Source organism: Cherax quadricarinatus, chromosome 89, assembly GCF_038502225.1.
Source record: "Cherax quadricarinatus isolate ZL_2023a chromosome 89, ASM3850222v1, whole genome shotgun sequence".
Taxonomy (NCBI): domain Eukaryota; kingdom Metazoa; phylum Arthropoda; class Malacostraca; order Decapoda; family Parastacidae; genus Cherax; species Cherax quadricarinatus.
This window is the reverse complement of record NC_091380.1, coordinates 4,960,812-4,985,042: the sequence shown is the minus strand read 5'-3', so window position 1 is coordinate 4,985,042 and position 24,231 is coordinate 4,960,812. Positions and strand designations below refer to the sequence as shown.

At 42.7% G+C, this 24,231-nt stretch overlaps 1 protein-coding gene across 8 annotated transcripts; it reads left to right on the top strand.

The window, feature by feature from the left end:
• Positions 1 to 1,163: 1,163 nt before the first annotated feature.
• LOC128697205 (uncharacterized) lies at positions 1,164 to 22,067 on the top strand. Of its 8 annotated transcripts, none has more exons than XM_070104108.1 (8): positions 1,164 to 1,293; positions 7,848 to 8,001; positions 9,561 to 9,691; positions 11,390 to 11,515; positions 11,910 to 12,007; positions 14,637 to 14,773; positions 19,687 to 19,902; positions 21,911 to 22,067. In XM_070104108.1, the coding sequence occupies exons 2-7, from the start codon at positions 7,858 to 7,860 to the stop codon at positions 19,861 to 19,863; spliced, it is 813 nt and encodes a 270-aa protein (XP_069960209.1). In that variant the 5' UTR covers positions 1,164 to 1,293; positions 7,848 to 7,857; the 3' UTR covers positions 19,864 to 19,902; positions 21,911 to 22,067. The 8 variants fall into 8 exon arrangements, with proteins under 8 accessions (XP_069960209.1, XP_069960211.1, XP_069960206.1 ...); XM_070104110.1 differs by lacking the exon at positions 1,164 to 1,293 and adding an exon at positions 2,110 to 2,201; XM_070104105.1 differs by lacking the exon at positions 1,164 to 1,293 and adding an exon at positions 2,210 to 2,345.
• The last annotated feature ends 2,164 nt before the right edge of the window (positions 22,068 to 24,231 follow it).

The window sequence follows — 24,231 nt, the reverse complement described above, 5'->3', positions numbered from 1 at the left end:
ACCTTCACCCTCCCTTACCTTAACCCACACCTTCACCCTCCCTTACCTTAACCCACACCTTCACCCTCCCTTACCTTAACCCACACCTTCACCCTCCCTTACCTTAACCCACACCTTCACCCTCCCTTACCTTAACCCACACCTTCACCCTCCCTTACCTTAACCCACACCTTCACCCTCCCTTACCTTAACCCACACCTTCACCCTCCCTTACCTTAACCCACACCTTCACCCTCCCTTACCTTAACCTACACCTTCACCCTCCCTTACCTTAACCCACACCTTCACCCTCCCTTACCTTAACCCACACCTTCACCCTCCCTTACCTTAACCCACACCTTCACCCTCCCTTACCTTAACCCACACCTTCACCCTCCCTTACCTTAACCCACACCTTCACCCTCCCTTACCTTAACCCACACCTTCACCCTCCCTTACCTTAACCCACACCTTCACCCTCCCTTACCTTAACCCACACCTTCACCCTCCCTTACCTTAACCCACACCTTCACCCTCCCTTACCTTAACCTACACCCTCCCTTACCTTAACCCACACCTTCACCCTCCCTTACCTTAACCCACACCTTCACCCTCCCTTACCTTAACCCTCACGGGCGATCCACTATAACGGGGTCACAGAACTTAATGAAAAGATAACGTCATTTACTGATAATTTATCAATTTTTATCGTTTTTATTCTAAATATATCGTCTGGTGGTCGTTATATCGGGGTTCGTAAATCCCGAAGCTGGGGGGGGGGGGGAGTTGGCCGGAACCCAAACCCTGTTGGGTTTATTACGGAGCTCCGGGGGCCTTTACCGTGGCTAAATTTGGTGTTGGGTGATGGGGAATGGGCGTGGGTGTGGGCGGGGATGGGCGGGAGGGGGTAAATGGGCTTACCTGTGGGCGTGATGGGCGTAGTAACGGGGTCGGGCTGACTCACCCGCCAAAACTTTAAGTCATTTTTCTGTGGTTTTGTGCCCAGGGTGGGGTATGGGGCGGTGGTGGGCGGGCCCGCCGCCGCCCACCGTCCTCCTCGGGCTGGTGGGAAGCCTCAGGGCGGGATAACACAGTAAATATAAGCCCAAGTGGCCATTATAAGAGTCATTAGTAATGTCTAGTCTGGGGTGTCAGGGATGCTCACCCTCCTACTAATATCCTTCCTGGGGGTCCTGTTCACCTTTGAGATCCTTCCTGATGCCTTCCCTCGGTGCGGGGATTCGTGGCGGTGATCCTGTGAGGGTTGTCGCCGCGATCCGGAGGCACAACGCGTATTTTAGCCGCGAAATTAAGGTGACTGTGACGTCCATCAAACACTTCTCCTGGCTAAGTCTTCACCTTGTATCCGATTCCTTTATCGACTTACTTTATCGTATCAAAAATAATGTCTATTTTCTCCAGTTCTAGACAATCAGGAGGTAATGTCACCAATGTACCTCAAATTTAATCATATCCGGGGATTTTTGTAAATATTTCTCGCCATTTATATACTTGAGTTAGCCGAAGTCAACGACAGTTTATAAGATCGGAGGCGAGATAAAATAACGAACACAAGACTAAATATCCCAGTAATTTAGGACTTTTTAAATATGATGGTAGACAATTACAGCTTAAATATGTTTCTCTAAATAGAGACAAATAATATAACATAGCTGAACAAATCCCGTAATAAAATAAATATAAAATAATGCGTTGTCAACAGGTGGCAACAACTTCGACCAATCACAAGAGGAGAAGATGTTCCGTATGACATCATCGGTAGCCAATAGGAAGCTAGACATTATATATCATCATGCGTAAATATTTATCTTTCTAGTCGTTAAATTTAACTCTGTTTACTATTATTTGATCGGTTATTATTATACTCACTGGGAGCGCTAAATCCGTTGGGGGCCTACAGTACCTGAAGGAATATGAGGGTCTAAAACTCCATCTATGGAAAAGGATGTCAGGTTCGATTCCTTGGATCAAGAGCCCCTCACCGGCATCAAGGAATCTCCTTTTACTATATTATAACAGATAACATATACCTTATTATTTACATTAATTATATTGTTAAATAATATATACCAGATGGCATGTAAACATTGAGACACTACGAGCTTATATATTTATATTTGAACCAAGATTTTTGACCCAAGTGATATATCAACGTCAATTTATTTTCAAAGATTACAGTGTGGGATCACATTTTATAATTAGTTAAGTACAAAGAAAACCACTTTCATTGGGGCTTTGTCGTTGTTCTTTGCCGATGTGGCTTAGGAGCCCCGTGGCCTGGTGGCTACAGCTCCCGCTTCACACACGGAGGGCCCGGGTTCGATTCCCGGCGGGTGGAAACATAAGTAAGTAAATTTATTCAGGTATACACAAATACAGTTACATAGAATTATCATACATAGCAGCATATGTGTAGAGAACCTAGGATAACCCAAAAAAGTCAGACAGAGTGACTTATTTCCATTGGGGTCCTTTAATTTCCATTACACCTGTTGTCCTGTTCACCTAGCAGCAAATAGGTACCTGGGTGTTAGTCGACTGGTGTGGGTCGCATCCTGGGGGACAAGATTAAGGACCCCAATGGAAATAAGTTAGACAGTCCTCGATGACGCACTGACTTTCTTGGGTTATCCTGGGTGGCTAACCCTCCGGGGTTAAAAATCCGAACGAAATCTTATCTAATCTTATCAGGTCTTCAGGATACACGTGTATAAATGGTCTATTTGAAGATTTTTTTCGCCTATGACTACACAGATTATAGAATAGTCACTTTTGTTTTAGTTCAATAATGTCTATTGTTTTTACTATGGTGTTGGTTCACTATTGCCACTAACGTTGGTTCAAGGACCTCCAATGGAAATAAGTTACTCTGACATTTTTGGGTTATCCTGGTGGGTAATTTAAACATATATTAAACTACATATGGCAATTGAACTTATGTGTACCATACACAAATAACCCGCACATAAAAGAGAGAAGCTTACGACGACGTTTCGGTCCGACTTGGACCATTGAAAAAGTAAAATACTTTTATGTCCGTACTGCAAATATTCTACGGCTTTTGAGTGAGGCCGGTCATCAACCCTGTTATAGTTGTGAATAGATTTAGATTTAGATTTAGACTTAAGATTTAGATTATTTATTTTGACAAATTACATACTTGTACAGAGGAATATAATAGTCGGGAGTACATGCCAAAAACCTCTGTATGTTGAGCATTTTCACCATTTCTATTAGTATATAATACAAATTATGTCAGTTTTGTCCCAGGATGTGACCCACACCAGTCCACTAACACCCAGGATGTGACCCACACCAGTCCACTAACACCCAGGATGTGACCCACACCAGTCCACTAACACCCAGGATGTGACCCACACCAGTCCACTAACACCCAGGATGTGACCCACACCAGTCCACTAACACCCAGGATGTGACCCACACCAGTCCACTAACACCCAGGATGTGACCCACACCAGTCCACTAACACCCAGGATGTGACCCACACCAGTCCACTAACACCCAGGATGTGACCCACACCAGTCCACTAACACCCAGGATGTGACCCACACCAGTCCACTAACACCCAGGATGTGACCCACACCAGTCCACTAACACCCAGGATGTGACCCACACCAGTCCACTAACACCCAGGATGTGACCCACACCAGTCCACTAACACCCAGGATGTGACCCACACCAGTCCACTAACACCCAGGATGTGACCCACACCAGTCCACTAACACCCAGGATGTGACCCACACCAGTCCACTAACACCCAGGATGTGACCCACACCAGTCCACTAACACCCAGGATGTGACCCACACCAGTCCACTAACACCCAGGATGTGACCCACACCAGTCCACTAACACCCAGGATGTGACCCACACCAGTCCACTAACACCCAGGATGTGACCCACACCAGTCCACTAACACCCAGGATGTGACCCACACCAGTCCACTAACACCCAGGATGTGACCCACACCAGTCCACTAACACCCAGGATGTGACCCACACCAGTCCACTAACACCCAGGATGTGACCCACACCAGTCCACTAACACCCAGGATGTGACCCACACCAGTCCACTAACGCCCACGATGTGACCCACACCAGTCCACTAACACCCAGGATGTGACCCACACCAGTCCACTAACACCCAGGATGTGACCCACACCAGTCCACTAACACCCAGGATGTGACCCACACCAGTCCACTAACACCCAGGATGTGACCCACACCAGTCCACTAACATCCAGGATGTGACCCACACCAGTCCAATAACACCCAGGATGTGACCCACACCAGTCCACTAACACCCAGGATGCGACACACACCAGTCCACTAACACCCAGGATGCCACCTACACCAGTCCACTAACACCCAGGATGTCACCCACACCAGTCCACTAACACCCAGGATGTGACCCACACCAGTCCACTAACACCTAGGATGTGACCCACGCCAGTCCACTAACACCCAGGATGTGACCCACATCAGTCCACTAACACCCAGGATGTGACCCACACCAGTCCACTAACACCCAGGATGTGACCCACACCAGTCCACTAACACCCAGGATGTGACCCACACCAGTCCACTAACACCCAGGATGCCACCCACACCAGTCCACTAACACCCAGGATGCGACCCACACCAGTCCACTGACACCCAGGATGCCACCTACACCAGTCCACTAACACCCAGGATGCCACCCACACCAGTCCACTAACACCCAGGATGCCACCTACACCAGTCCACTAACACCCAGGATTCCACCTACACCAGTCCACTAACACCCAGGATGCCACCTACACCAGTCCACTAACACCCAGGATGCCACCCACACCAGTCCACTAACACCCAGGATGCGACCCACACCAGTCCACTAACACCCAGGATGCCACATACACCAGTCCACTAATACCCTGGATGCCACATATACCAGTCCACTAACACCCAGGATGCCACATACACCAGTCCACTAACACCCAGGATGCTACCCACACCAGTCCACTAACACTCAGGATGCCACCCACACCAGTCCACTAACACCCAGGATGCCACCTACACCAGTCCACTAACACCCAGGATGCCACCTACACCAGTCCAATAACACCCAGGATGCCACCTACACCAGTCCACTAACACTCAGGATGCCACCCACACCAGTCCACTAACACCCAGGATGCGACCCACACCAGTCCACTAACACCCAGGATGCCACCTACACCAGTCCACTAACACCCAGGATGCCACCCACACCAGTCCACTAACACCCAGGATGCCACCCACACCAGTCCACTAACACCCAGGATGCAACCCACACCAGTCCACTAACACCCAGGATGCAACCCACACCAGTCCACTAACACCCAGGCACCTACTTATAGGTGAACATGGATAATAGATGTCTTAAGGAAACACATTTCAATGTTTCCACCCATACCGGGATCGAACCCTGGACATCATCTTGCGAGTTAAGCGCTCTATCAACTGAACCACGGGACATCCTAGAAAGAAACATCATGCATTACAGTTACCTCATATAGCTAATATACGTAATATACAGTAAAATATAAACCTTTGTAATACGAAACCAAATTACATTCACTTTAGCAAGGTCCCACTACCTTATTTTTTCAATTAAATAAGCTCTAGCATTGGTCCCGTGTCTTTCTAAACCACAACACGGTATGGAATGTAATCTAAAAAAACTTGATATTACCATTAAAGCAATCATAATTGTTGCAATCTCCTGTATAGAATGAAATCTTATCATTAACAATGAGGTTGTCTTAGTTGGTGGCGCACTCACCTCATATATTGAGGTCCTTGGTTCGATCCCCGGTACGGGTGGAAACATTGGGCGTGTTTCCTTAAGATACCTGCTGTCAGTGTTCACCTAGCAGTAAGTAGGTACCTGGGTGTTAGTGGACTGATGTGGGTTGCATCCTGGGGACAGAATTGGTGTCACTGATGTCAGCTATGGTCTGTATCAGTTGTATCATGTAGAAATAAAGATTATTATTATTAATACGGCTCTCACCATGGTGGACCCTTAATACCTCCATCACCAACATGTTCGGTACTCGTATTGGAGTACCAGATGAGGGACAGATTACCTATCTTTTGTAGTCTCATGTCCTTGAATTTGTACTAATAAAGCCACTGGTGAGCAAAACGTCTACAAATAAAGATACCCAGATGTTGTATATGTGTTGTTTTGCCTGGGGTCCACCTAATCTGTTATCCTTGTGGGTTTAGCGCAGATTTGGATAATACCTTTTTTTCTGGAGCCTCTGGAGGTTAGAGGTAAAATCAAGGTACCCTGGTGGTTTTAGCGCTTACTTTTGATTATATTATTATTATAATCAAAAAGAAGCGCTAAGCCACAAGGACTTTTGATTATAATAATCATTCAAGGTTAAGATTTTGTTGGGATTTTTAACCCTGGAAGGTTAGCCACCCAGGATAACCCAGCAAATTCAATGCATCATCAAGGACTGTCTTATTCCCTCAATCTTGTTCCCCCAGGATGCGACCCACACCAGTCCACTAATACCCAGGTACCTACTTGCTCTGTCTAGGGTGGAATACTAACTGTACACTAACAGCCCCTTTCAAGGCAGACGAAACTCTATCTCTGCTGTTCATGTTCACCTGGGTGTTAGTGGACTGGTGTGGGTCACATCCTGGGTGTTAGTGGACTGGTGTGGGTCACATCCTGGGTGTTAGTGGACTGGTGTGGGTCACATCCTGGGTGTTATTGGACTGGTGTGGGTCACATCCTGGATGTTAGTGGACTGGTGTGGGTCACATCCTGGGTGTTAGTGGACTGGTGTGGGTCACATCCTGGGGACAAAATTGACCTAATTTGTGGGAAATGCTCTGCATAACAACCAGCTTTCTATATAGTAGTATGTCATTGATGTCAGCTATGGTCTGTATACCTTGTACATGTAGAAATAAAGATATTATTATTAATGACTGGGAACATTTAAAGTCCTTTGACTTGTACTCCCTGGAAGTACTCAGTGGAAATAAGTACAGAACCCCTAGGGTAATAAGTCACTGACTTTTTTGGATTATTCTAGGTTCTCTACACATATGCTGCTATGTATGATAATCTATGTAACTGTATTTGTGTATACCTGAATAAACTTATTTACCCTAGAACTTAGGTGAGAGAGATATATTATCCTCTACACCTGAAAAATCCTAGAGTGACAGGTTCCAAATCATTCCCTACAACAGCAACATTTCCCCAATGAAAAGCAGGGGTGCCACGAGTACACTGAGAGAAATCACTATACTGCAAATGTCCGGGGCCCAAGACTGTTCAGCAGCCTCCCATTGTACATAAGGGGGATTACAAATAGTCCCCTGGTTGTCTTCAAGAGGGAATTGAATGCCCTATCATCCAGGCTTTGGTTTGTACGTTGGACTGCATGCAGCCAGCAGTAACAGCCTGGTTGATCAGGCCCTGATCCAGTAGGAGGCTGGTTGAGGACTGGGCTGTGGGGGCATTATTATTATTATGGAGGAACACTAAACCCATTGGACTTACACAGCGCCTGTGGAGGGGGTGGAAGGCATTCAGGCTGATGTCAGGGTACTGGAGCACAGATCCAATTCCCTAGATCAAGAGCCCCTCACCAACATCATGGATCCTTCCTTGAGGGGCACAGAAGGTGTATGTACTTACCTGTATGTGGTTGCAGGGTTCAATCTGCCTCCTGTGTGTGTGTGTGTATATCCTAAATAAGTGGTTCTTCTAAGAGCAGATTTGTGGTGTAGCAACAGATATGAGTAAAATGCGGACTCTTATTTCATTTTTTCAGATATTGAACAATGGCTGGGATAATGGAGCGAGTGTTTCCATTGCAGTCCAGCCTGGATGCAATAGATGACCGACGCAACAGTAGCTTCTCTAAGGTGCCAACAGCTTGCATCATGGGACCTCCTTCCACCATGAAGACTGCAATGCTTATGCAAGTGGGTGCAATATTTAAATTCACAGCAGCACATGAAGCAAAGATCCATAAACAGACCGAGCCTTTCACTTAACATTCTGTCCACTATGGGGGTCTGGCAAATATTTATTTCTACAAGTACATGATAGAACTTATACAGACTATAGCTGACATCAGTGACACACAATATAGAATGCCCCTGCTTATGCAGAGCATTTCGGGCAACTTAGGTTAAGGATGCAACCCACATAAGTCAACTAATACCCAGGTACCTATTTTCTGCTAGGTGAACAGAGGCAACAAGGGAAAGGTGCTTTGATGCTAGCGCAGGGCTCTTAAGCTAAGGAATTGATGCAACCTGACCCTTTCTTGAATCAACCCTAATTATTGTATGACATACCCTACAAGCTTAGTGGTTACCCATGAATACATTAATAATAATAATAGTAATTATGCAATAATACTTCTCACTTGTGTCTACTACAGTATATTCTAAAAATCTTTACAGCAGAATAACCTAAGAGTAAAATTACTTACGAAACCGGCAGGCCGGACTTGAGTCCTGGAGATGGGAAGTACAGTGCCTGCACTCTGAAGGAGGGGTGTTAATGTTGCAGTTTTAAAACTGTAGTGTAAAGCACCCCTCTGGCAAGACAGTGATGGAGTGAATGATGATTAAAGTTTTTCTTTTTCAGGCCACCCTGCCTTGGTGGGAATCGGCCGATGTGTTAATAAAAAAAAAACTAAATAATGAACATAAATCATATTGTTTGGCTTTATTGCATTATTCTAGATTAACTCTACGTGTCTTACTATAGTTTATATGTGTCTATACTGTAACGTGTTCACCCTCATGGTCAGAAAATTTTTGATGTACTTAAAGCCTAAGTAAACTGTGACCCTATCAAACTATGTTTTTTTTAATTACATTACCTAATATAATACTCCATTCTCTTGAATGCACAGTAACTCATCTAATGACCATATGACCTGTTTCTGTGCTACAAATCATTGATTTTACTCGATTTGATCGGATTATATTATACATTGTTATGCTAGAAATTGTTACTATAATCCTTCATATGTTGTAATTTGTTTACTATAATTTTTACCAGTGAACATATCATTACTGAGTTAATCTTAAGTTAATTTTAAGCCTACCCATAATGCTCTGCATACAAGGGGCTTTAGGCATGTAGTACACCCAATCACTATATTTCTTTGTACAACTATGTATCATGTCTAAATAACACTACTAGCAGTATGTATTTTTAGCACTGTTTATGCAAGGAAAAATAGTGTTTTTTATATTCATGTTTTTATTTATATTTTACAAAGATTAATATACAATAGTGTTATTTTAAGGTACAGCATATTTTGCATTATCTAAAGTCTGGATTTTGTTCTTAGTATCGGCAATGCCTCAAATATAATATACTTGGAGGGTGTTCCGGGGGTCACCGCCCCCTTAGCTCAGTCCACGACCAGGTGTTGCAATACTATTTCATATTATTTGTAAAATTTCCACATTATTATAATCCTATAAGTCAACTAATTTCTAAAATGAGTTTAAACTTACAGGCGGCCATAACAGAAGGTGCTGGAGGTGGTCGGGTACTTTTTGTAGCACCCAAGAAACTCGACAGTCTTCCCCCAGGTGTCCATGGGATGCCCCAGGCGTCGTCATCAGCTATGAATAACATCACATTTCTGTATGTACAATTTACAATATTTCAGAGCCTACTTTAAGAAAATGTAAGTTTGCATAAAACTATTCAGTTACAAAAATACTGTTAAAGCCTCTAAACCTGAATACGTATTACCAGTCTGAGCCTCCCACTTATAGATTTTAGTGGTGTCATGTAACCGAAAATATAAAGTCAATAAAGTTTATTTTCATGACATTATATGGCTGCCTCCCACCAAGGCAGGGTGACCTGAAATAAGAAAAAAACAAGTTTTCTTTCTCTTTACATTTAGTAATTTATACAAGGGGTTAATAACCCCTTGCTCCTGACATTTTAGTTGCCTCTTATGACACTCATGGCTTGCAGAGGAAGGATTCTTCTCCACTTCCCTATGTAGTATAGTATTGCATTATTATAATAGAGTGGAACCTAAGCACCCGAACTTAATTGGTTCCAGAAGGCTGTTCGAGTACAGAACAAATTTTTCCTAACCAATTTTCTTTTTGGTTGGCTGTTATCACTAACCCTCTTAGGCCCCATGGTGACTTATTATGCAAATAATAACATTTGAATACTGAATTGTTCAATTACGGAGGTGTTTGAGTACCAAGGTTCCACTGTGCATGGAAAAATCCATATTATTATTATAATCAAGGGGGAAGCGCTAAACCCGGAGGATTATACAGCGCCTGGGGGGGGATGTGGAAGGCATTCAGGCTTAATTCGGGGAACTGGAGCACAGATCCAATTCCCTAAATCAAGAGCCCCTCACCAACATCAAGGAACCTTCCTTGAGGGGGGAAAAATCCATAGTTATGCACTTTGGGCAGAGTTTTTATTAAACTTATAGCACTGTACATTAAACATGGTATAGAATAGGCATAGTACACTCACTATGTGATGGACTAATTGAGGGGGGAGTGAGTGGACACTAATGGCAGTTGTGATGGATAGAGAAGAGATTGTTATGCAGTGATTTTAATAATAATTAACGTTTCTGTAACCAACAGACTTCGTCCATTGTTTCCAATCTGACCCAGTGGATTTTGTTTTGTATTTCCAAAGCCTATCATATTTAGGGTTTTCTTACATGATATTTACTAAACACTGAATGAGGACCATAACCAGGGACTTTTCACGAATACTTTCAGTTATCTAGTCTTGTAAAACTATGTACCATATCTTGTGGAAATATGTGCATTTTGAGACATCTTTTTTCAACAAACTGGCCGTATCCCACCAAGGATTATCAGACAGTAAGATTCAATGAATAGTGCAAATTTTTTCTCAAACTCTTTTTATTAATAGGCACTGACACACACACACGTTTGCACATATGCATATGTATTTGTGGATACATGGATATAGAGTTAAATCAGTAATGAGCTATTTAGAACTGTACAAGTGGAATTAATACTATGCTTATAGACTCTACGTCATTACAGTATTAATATTGTTAAGTGTATATGAGGAAAATTTTTAGCCAGAGAATTTATCATTTTAATGTTACACGTTTGTAAACATTGAGTTTTACTGTTAGTTTTTTATTATACAAAGATGTTGCTGACATCTTAAGGGTGTTCTTGATTATTTTTTTCCTGTGTGTAATGAGGTGAGTACAATTTTCTCTACAGTAATTAATTTTACTCTGCTTGCTTGCATTTATCCAGTTCTAATGTTAATTATTCCACTGAAAACTACATAATTGTTCATTATTCTCAGGTATGCACGTCACACATCAGAGCTACAAGGATATTTAGCGTCTCTCCACTTGATTCCTGCTGCAGACAGACCCACGCTCATTATCATTGATGAACTTCATTTCTATACTTCGCCCCAAGATTGTGGGTTAGTATGTAATAATATTTGTGTTCAAGTACAGTGAAACATTGATATAATGGACTAGGGGAAGGGTGTTCGGTAATGCTGACTGCTCATTCAATTTTAATGATGAGATTGGTTTTTCGTGATGCTAACAATAATGGACAATTTTGGATTGAACAAAGTTTGTATGATAATTGTGCTTATGTGTACCTGTAACTAAATAAATTTACTAAATAAGGTACTGTATTATGAAAGGTCATGTCACTATTACATATCCCTTGACCCTCTTTATAATACTGTCCCTGCTTATTCTGTCTTGTTGTATTCCTTCCTTCCTCCATGAAGGTGAGGAATGAGGCAGTAATAATGATTATGAATAAGATATTGCATAATTACAATAATTATTTTTTTGTACCAGAGATGCAGCCACACAGATGGTCAATATTGCAAGAATCATCTCATTGGCTCAGGAGTCTGCCGAATACTGCAGCAGCGGCTCCTTCAACAGTGACTTACGTTTGTATAGTACAATTATTAGTTTGAAAGCTAAATTGTTTAATGTTTTTTTGAACACACCAGCTGCATCCTACCAAAAAAATAAAGTTATTCTCTTTAGGTCAGAAGAGGTTATTAGCCCCCTTGCTCCTGGCATTTTAGTCGCCTCTTATGACATGCACAGCTTACAGAGGAAGAATTTATTAATTTTTTTTTTTTTAACAAGTCGGCCATCTCCCACCAAGGCAGGGTGACCCAAAAAAGAAAGAAAATCCCCAAAAAGAAAATACTTTCATCATCATTCAACACTTTCACCACACTCACACATTATCACTGTTTTTGCAGAGGTGCTCAGAATACAACAGTTTAGAAGCATACACATATAAAGATACACAACATATCCCTCCAAACTGCCAATATGTGCAGTATTCACTGTTGAAACAAAGTCTGTATAGCTACCAGTAATATTTTACTCAGAAATTAGAATAGTGTTTTACCCATAAGGATCATATAGTGCCTGTGGGGGAGGGGGGGGGAGGTGAAAGGCATTTAGGTTTAATTCAGAGAATTGGAGTACAGATTCAATTCTCTAGATTGAGTCCCTCACAGAACCTTCCTTGAGTGGTGTATGCTTTAAACGTTTATTTTTATATTGACCTTTGAAATGTGCTAAACCAGCAAGGCTCATACAATGTTTCTTATACTTTCAACACTAGTTTTGTAACTAATAATTTAAGGCTGTTGTACTGTAATTTCTCAGGATACTATTTTTTTTTTTTTTCATGAGTGGGAAGTGTTGAAACTGTGGGTCATACTGTAGAGTCTGGGAAATGGGAGGCAACCATGTTGCTTTCCAGTCCCCAGGCAACCATGTTGCTTTCCAGTCCCAAGGCAACCATGTTGCTTTCCAGTCTGCAGGCAACCATGTTACTTTCTAGTCCCCAGGCAACCATGTTGCTTTCCAGTCTCCAGGCAACCATGTTGCTTTCCAGTCCCAAGGCAACCATGTTGCTTTCCAGTCCCAAGGCAACCATGTTGCTTTCCAGTCCCAAGGCAACCATGTTGCTTTCCAGTCCCAAGGCAACCATGTTGCTTTCCAGTCCCAAGGCAACCATGTTGCTTTCCAGTCCCAAGGCAACCATGTTGCTTTCCAGTCCCAAGGCAACCATGTTGCTTTCCAGTCCCAAGGCAACCATGTTGCTTTCCAGTCCCAAGGCAACCATGTTGCTTTCCAGTCCCAAGGCAACCATGTTGCTTTCCAGTCCCAAGGCAACCATGTTGCTTTCCAGTCCCAAGGCAACCATGTTGCTTTCCAGTCTCCAGGCAACCATGTTGCTTTCCAGTCCCAAGGCAACCATGTTGCTTTCCAGTCTCCAGGCAACCATGTTGCTTTCCAGTCCCAAGGCAACCATGTTGCTTTCCAGTCCCAAGGCAACCATGTTGCTTTCCAGTCTCCAGGCAACCATGTTGCTTTCCAGTCCCAAGGCAACCATGTTGCTTTCCAGTCCCAAGGCAACCATGTTGCTTTCCAGTCCCAAGGCAACCATGTTGCTTTCCAGTCCCAAGGCAACCATGTTACTTTCCAGTCCCAAGGCAACCATGTTGCTTTCCAGTCTCCAGGCAACCATGTTGCTTTCCAGTCTCCAGGCAACCATGTTGCTTTCCAGTCTCCAGGCAACCATGTTGCTTTCCAGTCCCCAGGCAACCATGTTGCTTTCCAGTCTCCAGGCAACCATGTTGCTTTCCAGTCTCCAGGCAACCATGTTGCTTTCCAGTCTCCAGGCAATCATGTTGCTTTCCAGTCCCCAGGCAACCATGTTGCTTTCCAGTCCCAAGGCAACCATGTTGCTTTCCAGCCTCCAGGCAACCATGTTGCTTTCCAGTCCCAAGGCAACCATGTTGCTTTCCAGCCTCCAGGCAACCATGTTGCTTTCCAGCCTCCAGGCAACCATGTTGCTTTCCAGTCCCAAGGCAATCATGTTGCTTTCCATTCTCCAGGCAACCATGTTGCTTTCCAGTCCCCAGGCAACCATGTTGCTTTCCAGTCTCCAGGCAACCATGTTGCTTTCCAGTCCCCAGGCAACCATGTTGCTTTCCAGTCTCCATGCAACCATGTTGCTTTCCAGTCTCCAGGCAATCATGTTGCTTTCCAGTCCCCAGGCAACCATGTTGCTTTCCAGTCTCCAGGCAACCATGTTGCTTTCCAGTCTCCATGCAACCATGTTGCTTTCCAGTCTCCAGGCAACCATGTTGCTTTTGTCTCCAGGCAACCATGTTGCTTTCCAGTCCCCAGGCAACCATATTGCTTTCCAGTCTCCAGGCAACCATATTGCTTTCCAGTCTCCAGGCAACCATGTTGCTTTCCAGTCCCCAGGCAACCATATTGCTTTCCAGTCTCCAGGCAACCATGTTGCTTTCCAGTCCCCAGGCAACCATATTGCTTTCCAGTCTCCAGGCAACCATGTTGCTTTCCAGTCTCCAGGCAACCATGCTGCTTTCCAGTCCCCAGTGATATGTCCAATTACTTGGATCAAGAGCCATTCACTAGCATCAAAGTATTTTCCTTGAGATTAATCTCAGTTTTCCAGGAGCTGTATTAGTCTTACAAGTTTTAGTGCTTTCCAATGAATGTAACTTATTTTAATTACAGAAAATAATGCACGGAGTCAGTGCAGTGTGCTTGTCTCTTGGACACAACACACTTCTAATGTCTTGAAGAGCGGTGTTTTTGAAGCGTTTGCAAGAGATTTCTGTCACCACATTTGGGTTGTGAAGATGAAAAACAAGGTAAATACTGTACCAGTTATTATAATCATAACTAAGCACTAAACCCACAAGGGTCATCCAGCACTGCAGGGTAGGGTGTGTTAAAGGTTTAATATGCTTGTTCAAAGACTAGCGAGGGTGGAGAGTGTGACTGAGGTCGAGTTGGTGTTAAAGGAAGTACAATAGAACCTCAGTTTTTGTATGTCCTAGTCTCTATGTAAAACTATAGTTTTTTTTTTTTTAACAAGTCGGCCGTCTCCCACCGAGGCAGGTTTCCGTTTTACACTCACTTGGCAGGACGGTAGTACCTCCCTGGGCGGTTGCTGTCTAACAACCTACTACCTAGGAAAACTATAGTTATTCTTCATAAAATATATTTTTTGTTAATATTTCCCATAAGAAATAATGTAAATCCAATTAATCCATTCCAGACACCCAAAAATATTAACAAAAAAATATATTTTATAGAGAATAACTATAGTTTTCCTAGGCAGTAGGCTGTTAGACAGCAACCACCCAGGGAGGTACTACCATCCTGTGGTAGTAGGTTGGTAGACAACAACCACCCAGGGAGGTACTACCATCCTGTGGTAGTAGGTTGGTAGACAACAACCACCCAAGGAGGTACTACCATCCTGTGGTAGTAGGTTGGTAGACAACAACCACTCAGGGAGGTACTACCATCCTGTGGTAGTAGGTTGGTAGACAACAACCACCCAGGGAGGTACTACCATCCTGTGGTAGTAGGTTGGTAGACAACAACCACCCAAGGAGGTACTACCATCCTGTGGTAGTAGGTTGGTAGACAACAACCACCCAGGGAGGTACTACCATCCTGTGGTAGTAGGTTGGTAGACAACAACCACCCAAGGAGGTACTACCATCCTGTGGTAGTAGGTTGGTAGACAACAACCACCCAGGGAGGTACTACCATCCTGTGGTAGTAGGTTGGTAGATAACAACCACCCAGGGAGGTACTACCATCCTGTGGTAGTAGGTTGGTAGACAGCAACCACCCAGGGAGGTACTACCATCCTGTGGTAGTAGGTTGGTAGACAACAACCACCCAGGGAGGTACTACCATCCTGTGGTAGTAGGTTGGTAGACAACAACCACCCAGGGAGGTACTACCATCCTGTGGTAGTAGGTTGGTAGACAACAACCACCCAGGGAGGTACTACCATCCTGTGGTAGTAGGCTGTTAGACAGCAACCACCCAGGGAGGTACTACCATCCTGTGGTAGTAGGTTGGTAGACAACAACCACCCAGGGAGGTACTACCATCCTGTGGTAGTAGGTTGGTAGACAACAACCACCCAGGGAGGTACTACCATCCTGTGGTAGTAGGTTGGTAGACAACAACCACCCAGGGAGGTACTACCATCCTGTGGTAGTAGGCTGTTAGACAGCAACCACCCAGGGAGGTACTACCATCCTGTGGTAGTAGGTTGGTAGACAGCAACCACCCAGGGAGGTACTACCATCCTGTGGTAGTAGGTTGGTAGACAGCAACCACCCAGGGAGGTACTACCATCCTGTGGTAGTAGGTTGGTAGACAGCAACCACCCAGGGAGGTACTACCATCCTGTGGTAGTAGGTTGGTAGACAGCAACCGCCCAGGGAGGTACTACCATCCTGTGGTAGTAGGCTGTTAGACAGCAACCACCCAGGGAGGTACTACCATCCTGTGGTAGTAGGCTGTTAGACAGCAACCACCCAGGGAGGTACTACCATCCTGTGGTAGTAGGTTGGTAGACAACAACCACCCAGGGAGGTACTACCATCCTGTGGTAGTAGGCTGTTAGACAGCAACCGCCCAGGGAGGTACTACCATCCTGTGGTAGTAGGTTGGTAGACAACAACCACCCAGGGAGGTACTACCATCCCGTGGTAGTAGGTTGTTAGACAGCAACCACCCAGGGAGGTACTACCATCCTGTGGTAGTAGGTTGGTAGACAGCAACCACCCAGGGAGGTACTACCATCCTGTGGTAGTAGGTTGGTAGACAACAACCACCCAGGGAGGTACTACCGTCCTGTGGTAGTAGGTTGGTAGACAGCAACCACCCAGGGAGGTACTACCGTCCTGCCAAGTGAGTGTAAAACGGAAACCTGTAATTGTTTTACATGATGGCAGGATTACTGGTGTCTTTTTTCTGTCTCATAAACATGCAAGATTTCAGGTACATCTTGCTACTTCTACTTACACTTAGGTCACACTACACATACATGTACCAGCATATATATACACACCCCTCTGGGTTTTCTGCTATTTTCTTTCTAGTTCTTGTTCTTGTTTATTTCCTCTTATCTCCACGGGGAAGTGGAACAGAATTCTTCCTCCCTAAGCCATGCGTGTTGTAAGAGGCGACTGAAATGCCGGGAGCAAGGGATTAGTAACCCCTTCTCTTGTATAAATTACTAAATTTAAAAAGAGAAACTTTTGTATTTCTTTTTGGGCCACCCTGCCTTGGTGGGATATGGCCGGTTTGTTGAAAGAAGAAAGAACTATAGTTTTACATACTAGGGCATATGAAAACCAAGGTTCCACTGTATAATCAGATTTTGTGTAATAACTCTATTGCTGTCAAAAAAAGTCAATAAGGGTGTCTGTGAGGAGGGAAGATAAAGTAGGGGTGTTAGAGCGGTGAGAACATCAGAGGTAAATTTTGCATGCTCACTGGTAGACAGGATAGTCTAATAGAATGTTTTTTTTTTTTTTTTTTCAACAAGTTGGTCGTCTCCCACCGAGGCAGGGTGACCCAAAAAAGAAAGAAAATCCCCAAAAAGAAAATACTTTCATCATCGTTCAACACTTTCACCACACTCACACATTATCACTGCTTTTGCAGAGGTGCTCAGAATACAACAGTTTAGAAGCATATACGTATAAAGATACACAACATATCCCTCCAAACTGCCAATATCCCAAACCCCTCCTTTAAAGTGCAGGCATTGTACTTCCCATTTCCAGGACTCAAGTCCGACTATATGAAAATAACCGGTTTCCCTGAATCCCTTCACTAAATATTACCCTGCTCACACTCCAACAGATCGTCAGGTCCCAAGTATCATTCGTCTCCATTCACTCCTATCTGACACGCTCATGCATGCTTGCTGGAAGTCCAAGCCCCTCGCCCACAAAACCTCCTTTACCCCCTCTTTCCAACCCTTTCGAGGACGACCCCTACCCCTCTTTCCTTCCCCTATAGATTTATATGCTTTCCATGTCATTCTACTTTGATCCATTCTCTCTAAATGACCAAACCACCTCAACAACCCCTCTTCTGCCCTCTGACTAATGCTTTTATTAACTCCACACCTCCTCATAAAAGCTCTTTACAGCATTTAGTAACTTACCACCTATTCCATAAACTTGCAACATCTGCCACATTGCTCCTCTATCCACTCTATCATATGCCTTTTCTAAATCCATAAATGCAATAAAAACTTCCCTACATTTATCTAAATACTGTTCACATATATGCTTCAATGTAAACACTTGATCTACACATCCCCTACCCACTCTGAAGCCTCCTTGCTCATCCGCCATCCTACATTCTGTCTTACCTCTAATTCTTTCAATTATAACTCTACCGTATACTTTTCCTGGTATACTCAGTAAACTTATTCCTCTATAATTTTTACAATCTCTTTTGTCCCCTTTCCCTTTATATAAAGGGACTATACATGCTCTCCGCCAATCCCTAGGTACCTTCCCCTCTTTCATACATTTATTAAACAAAAGTACCAACTACTCCAACACTATATCCCCCCCTGCTTTTAACATTTCTGTCATGATCCCATCAGTTCCAGCTAATAATTAATAATTAGTAATAATTAATCTTGAATAATGATAGTAATTTATATTCATTTTAATGTAGGAGTTATTAATTTTTATAATCATGGGGGAACGCTAAACCCGTAGGATTATATAGTACCTGTGGGGGAGTGGATGGAAGGTATTCAGGCTTGATTCAGGTAACTGGAATAGATCCAGTTCCCTAGATCAAGAGCCCCTCACCAGCATCAAGGAACCTGCCTCAAGGGGAGGGGTTCTTAATGATTCATTAATATATTAACAGTTTTGCATTGTAATCACAACAGATGCTCAACCCATGTCATGCAGCACTATGTTTAAGAGAGCTATAAGTCATCAGTGTTGCATGGTAGAGGTGTTGAGGAAAGGACATGATCTGAAATAATGTGGGTCATGTTTGATACAGGTATATACCTCGCTGATACGGCGGGTTAGGTTCCAGATCACCGCTGTAAAGAGAATCATAGCCTTTTTTTCCACTTGCCAGTGCATATAAAAGCCTAAAAACATGTTTACACTGTCATTTATTAAGTGTGCAATAGCACTAAACCTAAAAAAAAAGATACAAAAACAAAAAATAACAAAAAAGGCTACAATACTGTATTGCTAACCTTAAAATATTTTCATCCTTTGCTTATGGTAACTGATGAATGAACATTTTATGAATAATTATTGAAGGAAAGTAGAAGGAAGTAATGGAGCTTCATCTGAGCCTTCAGCACATCTTTTTCTCTTTGTTGTTGGAGAGTCTTGCCTTGATGTTGCTGTTGAATGGTAAAGCTAATTACTGTTGAAACTGTGGCACTTTCTTAATGTAAGCTTGATCATTTCTAGCTTCTGATTTCAAGTAAGAGGTTTGCGACTCTTCACTTGCATTAATCTTAGGGGTCATTGTACTGTAATTAATAATTACAATATTAACAATAACATGAGTAAAAAGTTTGAAAATTTTTTTAAATTACCAGAATACGACATAAAATGCACAAATGCTGGGAACAGACTGAGCACAGGTAACGAAATATAATTGAAAACTTTCATTAATACAACTGTCTTGCCTCTGACAAGACAGTTGTATTAATGAAAGTGTTAGTAACAAACACCTCGTGTATTTTTAGGGCAACGGCAGAGACTCGGCAGAATATCATTTGGTAGAACAATGTAATAACACCTGCACCATCTCATACTCTGCTTGTTACATGTCACCAGTACAGTACCTCATTCTGAATCAAGTTACTTTGGAAGCTGAAGAAGCAGAGTTGCTAGAGAATTCGTTAATCATGGAAAAAAAATGATGGAGATGGAACTGAAGAATCTTGGGTAACTTGAATCAGGTAATTGTGTGCTAATTACTGTACTCTTTAGCCTAGCCTAATTTCCAGTAGATAAGTGGTAGATTTTTAATATTGTTACTTCATCAGCAATGCTATTAATTTTTATTGATGAAAATAATTAAGTAAGTGACTCAAATTGCCATTGAAAGAAGCAAGGTGGTAAGCTGAATAGACATTTCTTTTACCATTTTGTTTTTTCTGTTGACACCTTCATTGACGAGTTATTACATGTTTTCTTGTTGTTAGTCAGGGAACTGAGAAAAGCATTTGTAAAGACTAAAAAGGCACAATACCGTAAATTCACACTTGTGTGTGACTAGTTAATGGTTCAAGTCAGACCGAAACACCATCGTAAGTTTCTTTCTCCTATGTGCTAGTTATTTGTGTAAGCATTCACAAATTTATACCTTTGTGATTCCTTGGCTGCTTGAGCTATTTGCCTGAATTTGCTTTCCTGCAAGCAAGGACTCGTGCATGTCACATCATACAGGCAGCCAAGTGTGCTTAGTTCTCTAAATGCCACAGCTATACCTCTTTAGTGCAGCATGGAAAAACATACAGACGTTAGCAAATAAGTACGGTACTCGCTCAATACTGGTTGTAAATTGTACAGAAATATTCTTTTCCGAGCGCTGAAAGGCAGGGCTCAATACTGCGTATGCTGTCTGTGGCCCTTTAAACACCAACAACAACAACAACATATCAAGCTGTGGAAAAGTTTACCCATGTATAGTTCAAGACAGTTATATTTAATGGGAGATTTTGCCACAAGTGGTGTCATCAGTTCTAATTAGTACCGATGAAGTCACTCATGGCCGAATATTTGCTTTAGTGAACACCACAACTATACATGTCATTTTCCACATGACTGTATTCTGTTCTTAATGTTGCTGACATGGACTGAGCGGTTTCCAGCAAGTTTCCTAAAAAGGCAGGACATCGCTTTACTTTAGTCTCTCATGGGCTGTATTTGTGTGATAATTATAATCTACATCACTTGATTTTTTCTCCTAGTCATGAACCATGTAACGTTCCATTTCAGCTACCTGAACATTCATAGGCAGTGTTAAGATGTCAGCCTACTAATACTTCATCAAAGAGTGGTAATATAGGTTTCAGTTACTGTATTTCCATGGAGAAATATTACACCTGCATGGGTCACACAGTACTACAGAAATGGAATGAAATGAGGGAGGGAAATGTAGCCGTGTTTCCTTAGGTCAAGAGTTCTTCAAAAGTCCTTTCCTTACAAGAACAGAATCTGATTCTTCAATACTTACAGCCTTCAGCACTCGCTCCTATGACACCTTTTCAGTGGGTTGTAATCAGTAGGTATTTTACCACCTCTGGAGAGATAATGTAATTTCCATTCTCTATCATCTTTAGCTCAGGTGACACTTATCCAAGGAACTGCACTTGTCCTCTCTCTTTTTTATTGGACTGAACCAGAATTGTGATTTATTATTGGTGGTAAGCGTCACCCAGTATGTCCCAATACAGAGATGAAGACCAAAATACCTTTACTATGCTAAGGGTCTGCTCCCAGAGGGGCTACATTTTCTAGGTTTAGAATTTGCCTACTACTTAAAGGTCAGTAAGGCCATAATCCCTCACCTATCACAGTGGCTCTACCTCTTTTCGTTTCAGTCACTGCAGTTTCTTTCGTCTTCGTTTCAATCATTGCAGTTTCTTTTGTCTTTTCAATTCAATCATTGCAGTTTCTTGCATCTTTTCATGTCAGTCATTAAAGTTTCAGTTGTCTTTTCATTTCCACCATTGCAATCTGTATCACCAATATATAAAAATTATTTCTTGGTTATTTTTTACAATACACTCGTTCTATGTGCATGTTCATTTTATGCATGTATAGAGTTCACATTTCATTGATAAAGAACCACAGATTTTATATTTACAATTTTGTTAAGGTTGAATTATTACTTTTTCTCTCGATTAGTTTTAAACCAATTGCATTCATATTTTATGTACGATTATTCTATTTACTTTGCAGAACTGATGTTCATTTGATGGAGATCGGTCCAAAGCTACAGATTTAATATGTAGTTGAAAACCAGGAGTGAGACGGCATGTTGTCCCAGTACCATGTCTGGACACTATGAGAAAACTTCCACTTTGTATCAAATTTGTCATTAAATCCCACACCTCTATACTAGCCTAGCATTCATTTTTTACCCCATCTATATACGTATGTTCAACACCCAAGGTGACATCACACATCCCTAAAGCTTACATTTACTGTAAAATAATCTCTTTTATACACACTCTAACCTTAGCCTCACTAAACACAAACTCTTTCCTGCTCTAAGTAACCTACCACCTATTCTGCACATTGCAATCTGCTATATTGCTCCACTGTCCACCCTAGCATATCTTTTTTAAATACATGTACAGTGGTACCCCAAGTTTCGAACTTAATTTGTTCCAGAAGGCTGTTCGATTGCTGATACTGAACGAATTTGTTCCCATAAGGAATAATGTAAATTAGATTAGTCCATTTCAGACCCCCAAAAATACACTTACAAAAGCACTTACAAAAAATACACTTACGAAAGCACTTACAAAAATTATATTTTTTTTTTTTATTATCACACCGGCCGATTCCCACCAAGGCAGGGTGGCCCGAAAAAGAAAAACTTTCACCATCATTCACTCCATCACTGTCTTGCCAGAAGGGTGCTTTACACTACAGTTTTTAAACTGCAACATTAACACCCCTCCTTCAGAGTGCAGGCACTGTACTTCCCATCTCCAGGACTCAAGTCCGGCCTGCCGGTTTCCCTGAATCCCTTCATAAATGTTACTTTGCTCACACTCCAACAGCACGTCAAGTATTAAAAACCATTTGTCTCCATTCACTCCTATCAAACACGCTCAAGCATGCCTGCTGGAAGTCCAAGCCCCTCGCACACAAAACCTCCTTTACCCCCTCCCTCCAACCCTTCCTAGGCCGACCCCTACCCCGCCTTCCTTCCACTACAGACTGATACACTCTTGAAGTCATTCTGTTTCGCTCCATTCTCACTACATGTCCGAACCACCTCAACAACCCTTCCTCAGCCCTCTGGACAACAGTTTTGGTAATCCCGCACCTCCTCCTAACTTCCAAACTACGAATTCTCTGCATTATATTCACACCACACATTGCCCTCAGACATGACATCTCCACTGCCTCCAGCCTTCTCCTCGCTGCAACATTCATCACCCACGCTTCACACCCATATAAGAGCGTTGGTAAAACTATACTCTCATACATTCCCCTCTTTGCCTCCAAGGACAAAGTTCTTTGTCTCCACAGACTCCTAAGTGCACCACTCACTCTTTTTCCCTCATCAATTCTATGATTCACCTCATCTTTCATAGACCCATCCGCTGACACGTCCACTCCCAAATATCTGAATACGTTCACCTCCTCCATACTCTCTCCCTCCAATCTGATATTCAATCTTTCATCACCTAATCTTTTTGTTATCCTCATAACCTTACTCTTTCCTGTATTCACCTTTAATTTTCTTCTTTTGCACACCCTACCAAATTCATCCACCAATCTCTGCAACTTCTCTTCAGAATCTCCCAAGAGCACAGTGTCATCAGCAAAGAGCAGCTGTGACAACTCCCACTTTGTGTGTGATTCTTTATCTTTTAACTCCACGCCTCTTGCCAAGACCCTCGCATTTACTTCTCTTACAACCCCATCTATAAATATATTAAACAACCACGGTGACATCACACATCCTTGTCTAAGGCCTACTTTTACTGGGAAAAAATTTCCCTCTTTCCTACATACTCTAACTTGAGCCTCACTATCCTCGTAAAAACTCTTCACTGCTTTCAGTAACCTACCTCCTACACCATACACTTGCAACATCTGCCACATTGCCCCCCTATCCACCCTGTCATACGCCTTTTCCAAATCCATAAATGCCACAAAGACCTCTTTAGCCTTATCTAAATACTGTTCACTTATATGTTTCACTGTAAACACCTGGTCCACACACCCCCTACCTTTCCTAAAGCCTCCTTGTTCATCTGCTATCCTATTCTCCGTCTTACTCTTAATTCTTTCAATTATAACTCTACCATACACTTTACCAGGTACACTCAACAGACTTATCCCCCTATAATTTTTGCACTCTCTTTTATCCCCTTTGCCTTTATACAAAGGAACTATGCATGCTCTCTGCCAATCCCTAGGTACCTTACCCTCTTCCATACATTTATTAAACAATTGCACCAACCACTCCAAAACTATATCCCCACCTGCTTTTAACATTTCTATCTTTATCCCATCAATCCCAGCTGCCTTACCCCCTT

Bases quoted from the DNA above. Each gene is read 5' to 3' on its own strand.
- LOC128697205 (XM_070104108.1), top strand. From the start codon at position 7,858: ATGGCTGGGATAATGGAGCGAGTGTTTCCATTGCAGTCCAGCCTGGAT. The intron at 9,692-11,389 runs GTATGTACAATT...CATTATTCTCAG, and splicing joins ATGAATAACATCACATTTCT to GTATGCACGTCACACATCAG. The intron at 11,516-11,909 runs GTTAGTATGTAA...TTTTTGTACCAG, and splicing joins ACTTCGCCCCAAGATTGTGG to AGATGCAGCCACACAGATGG.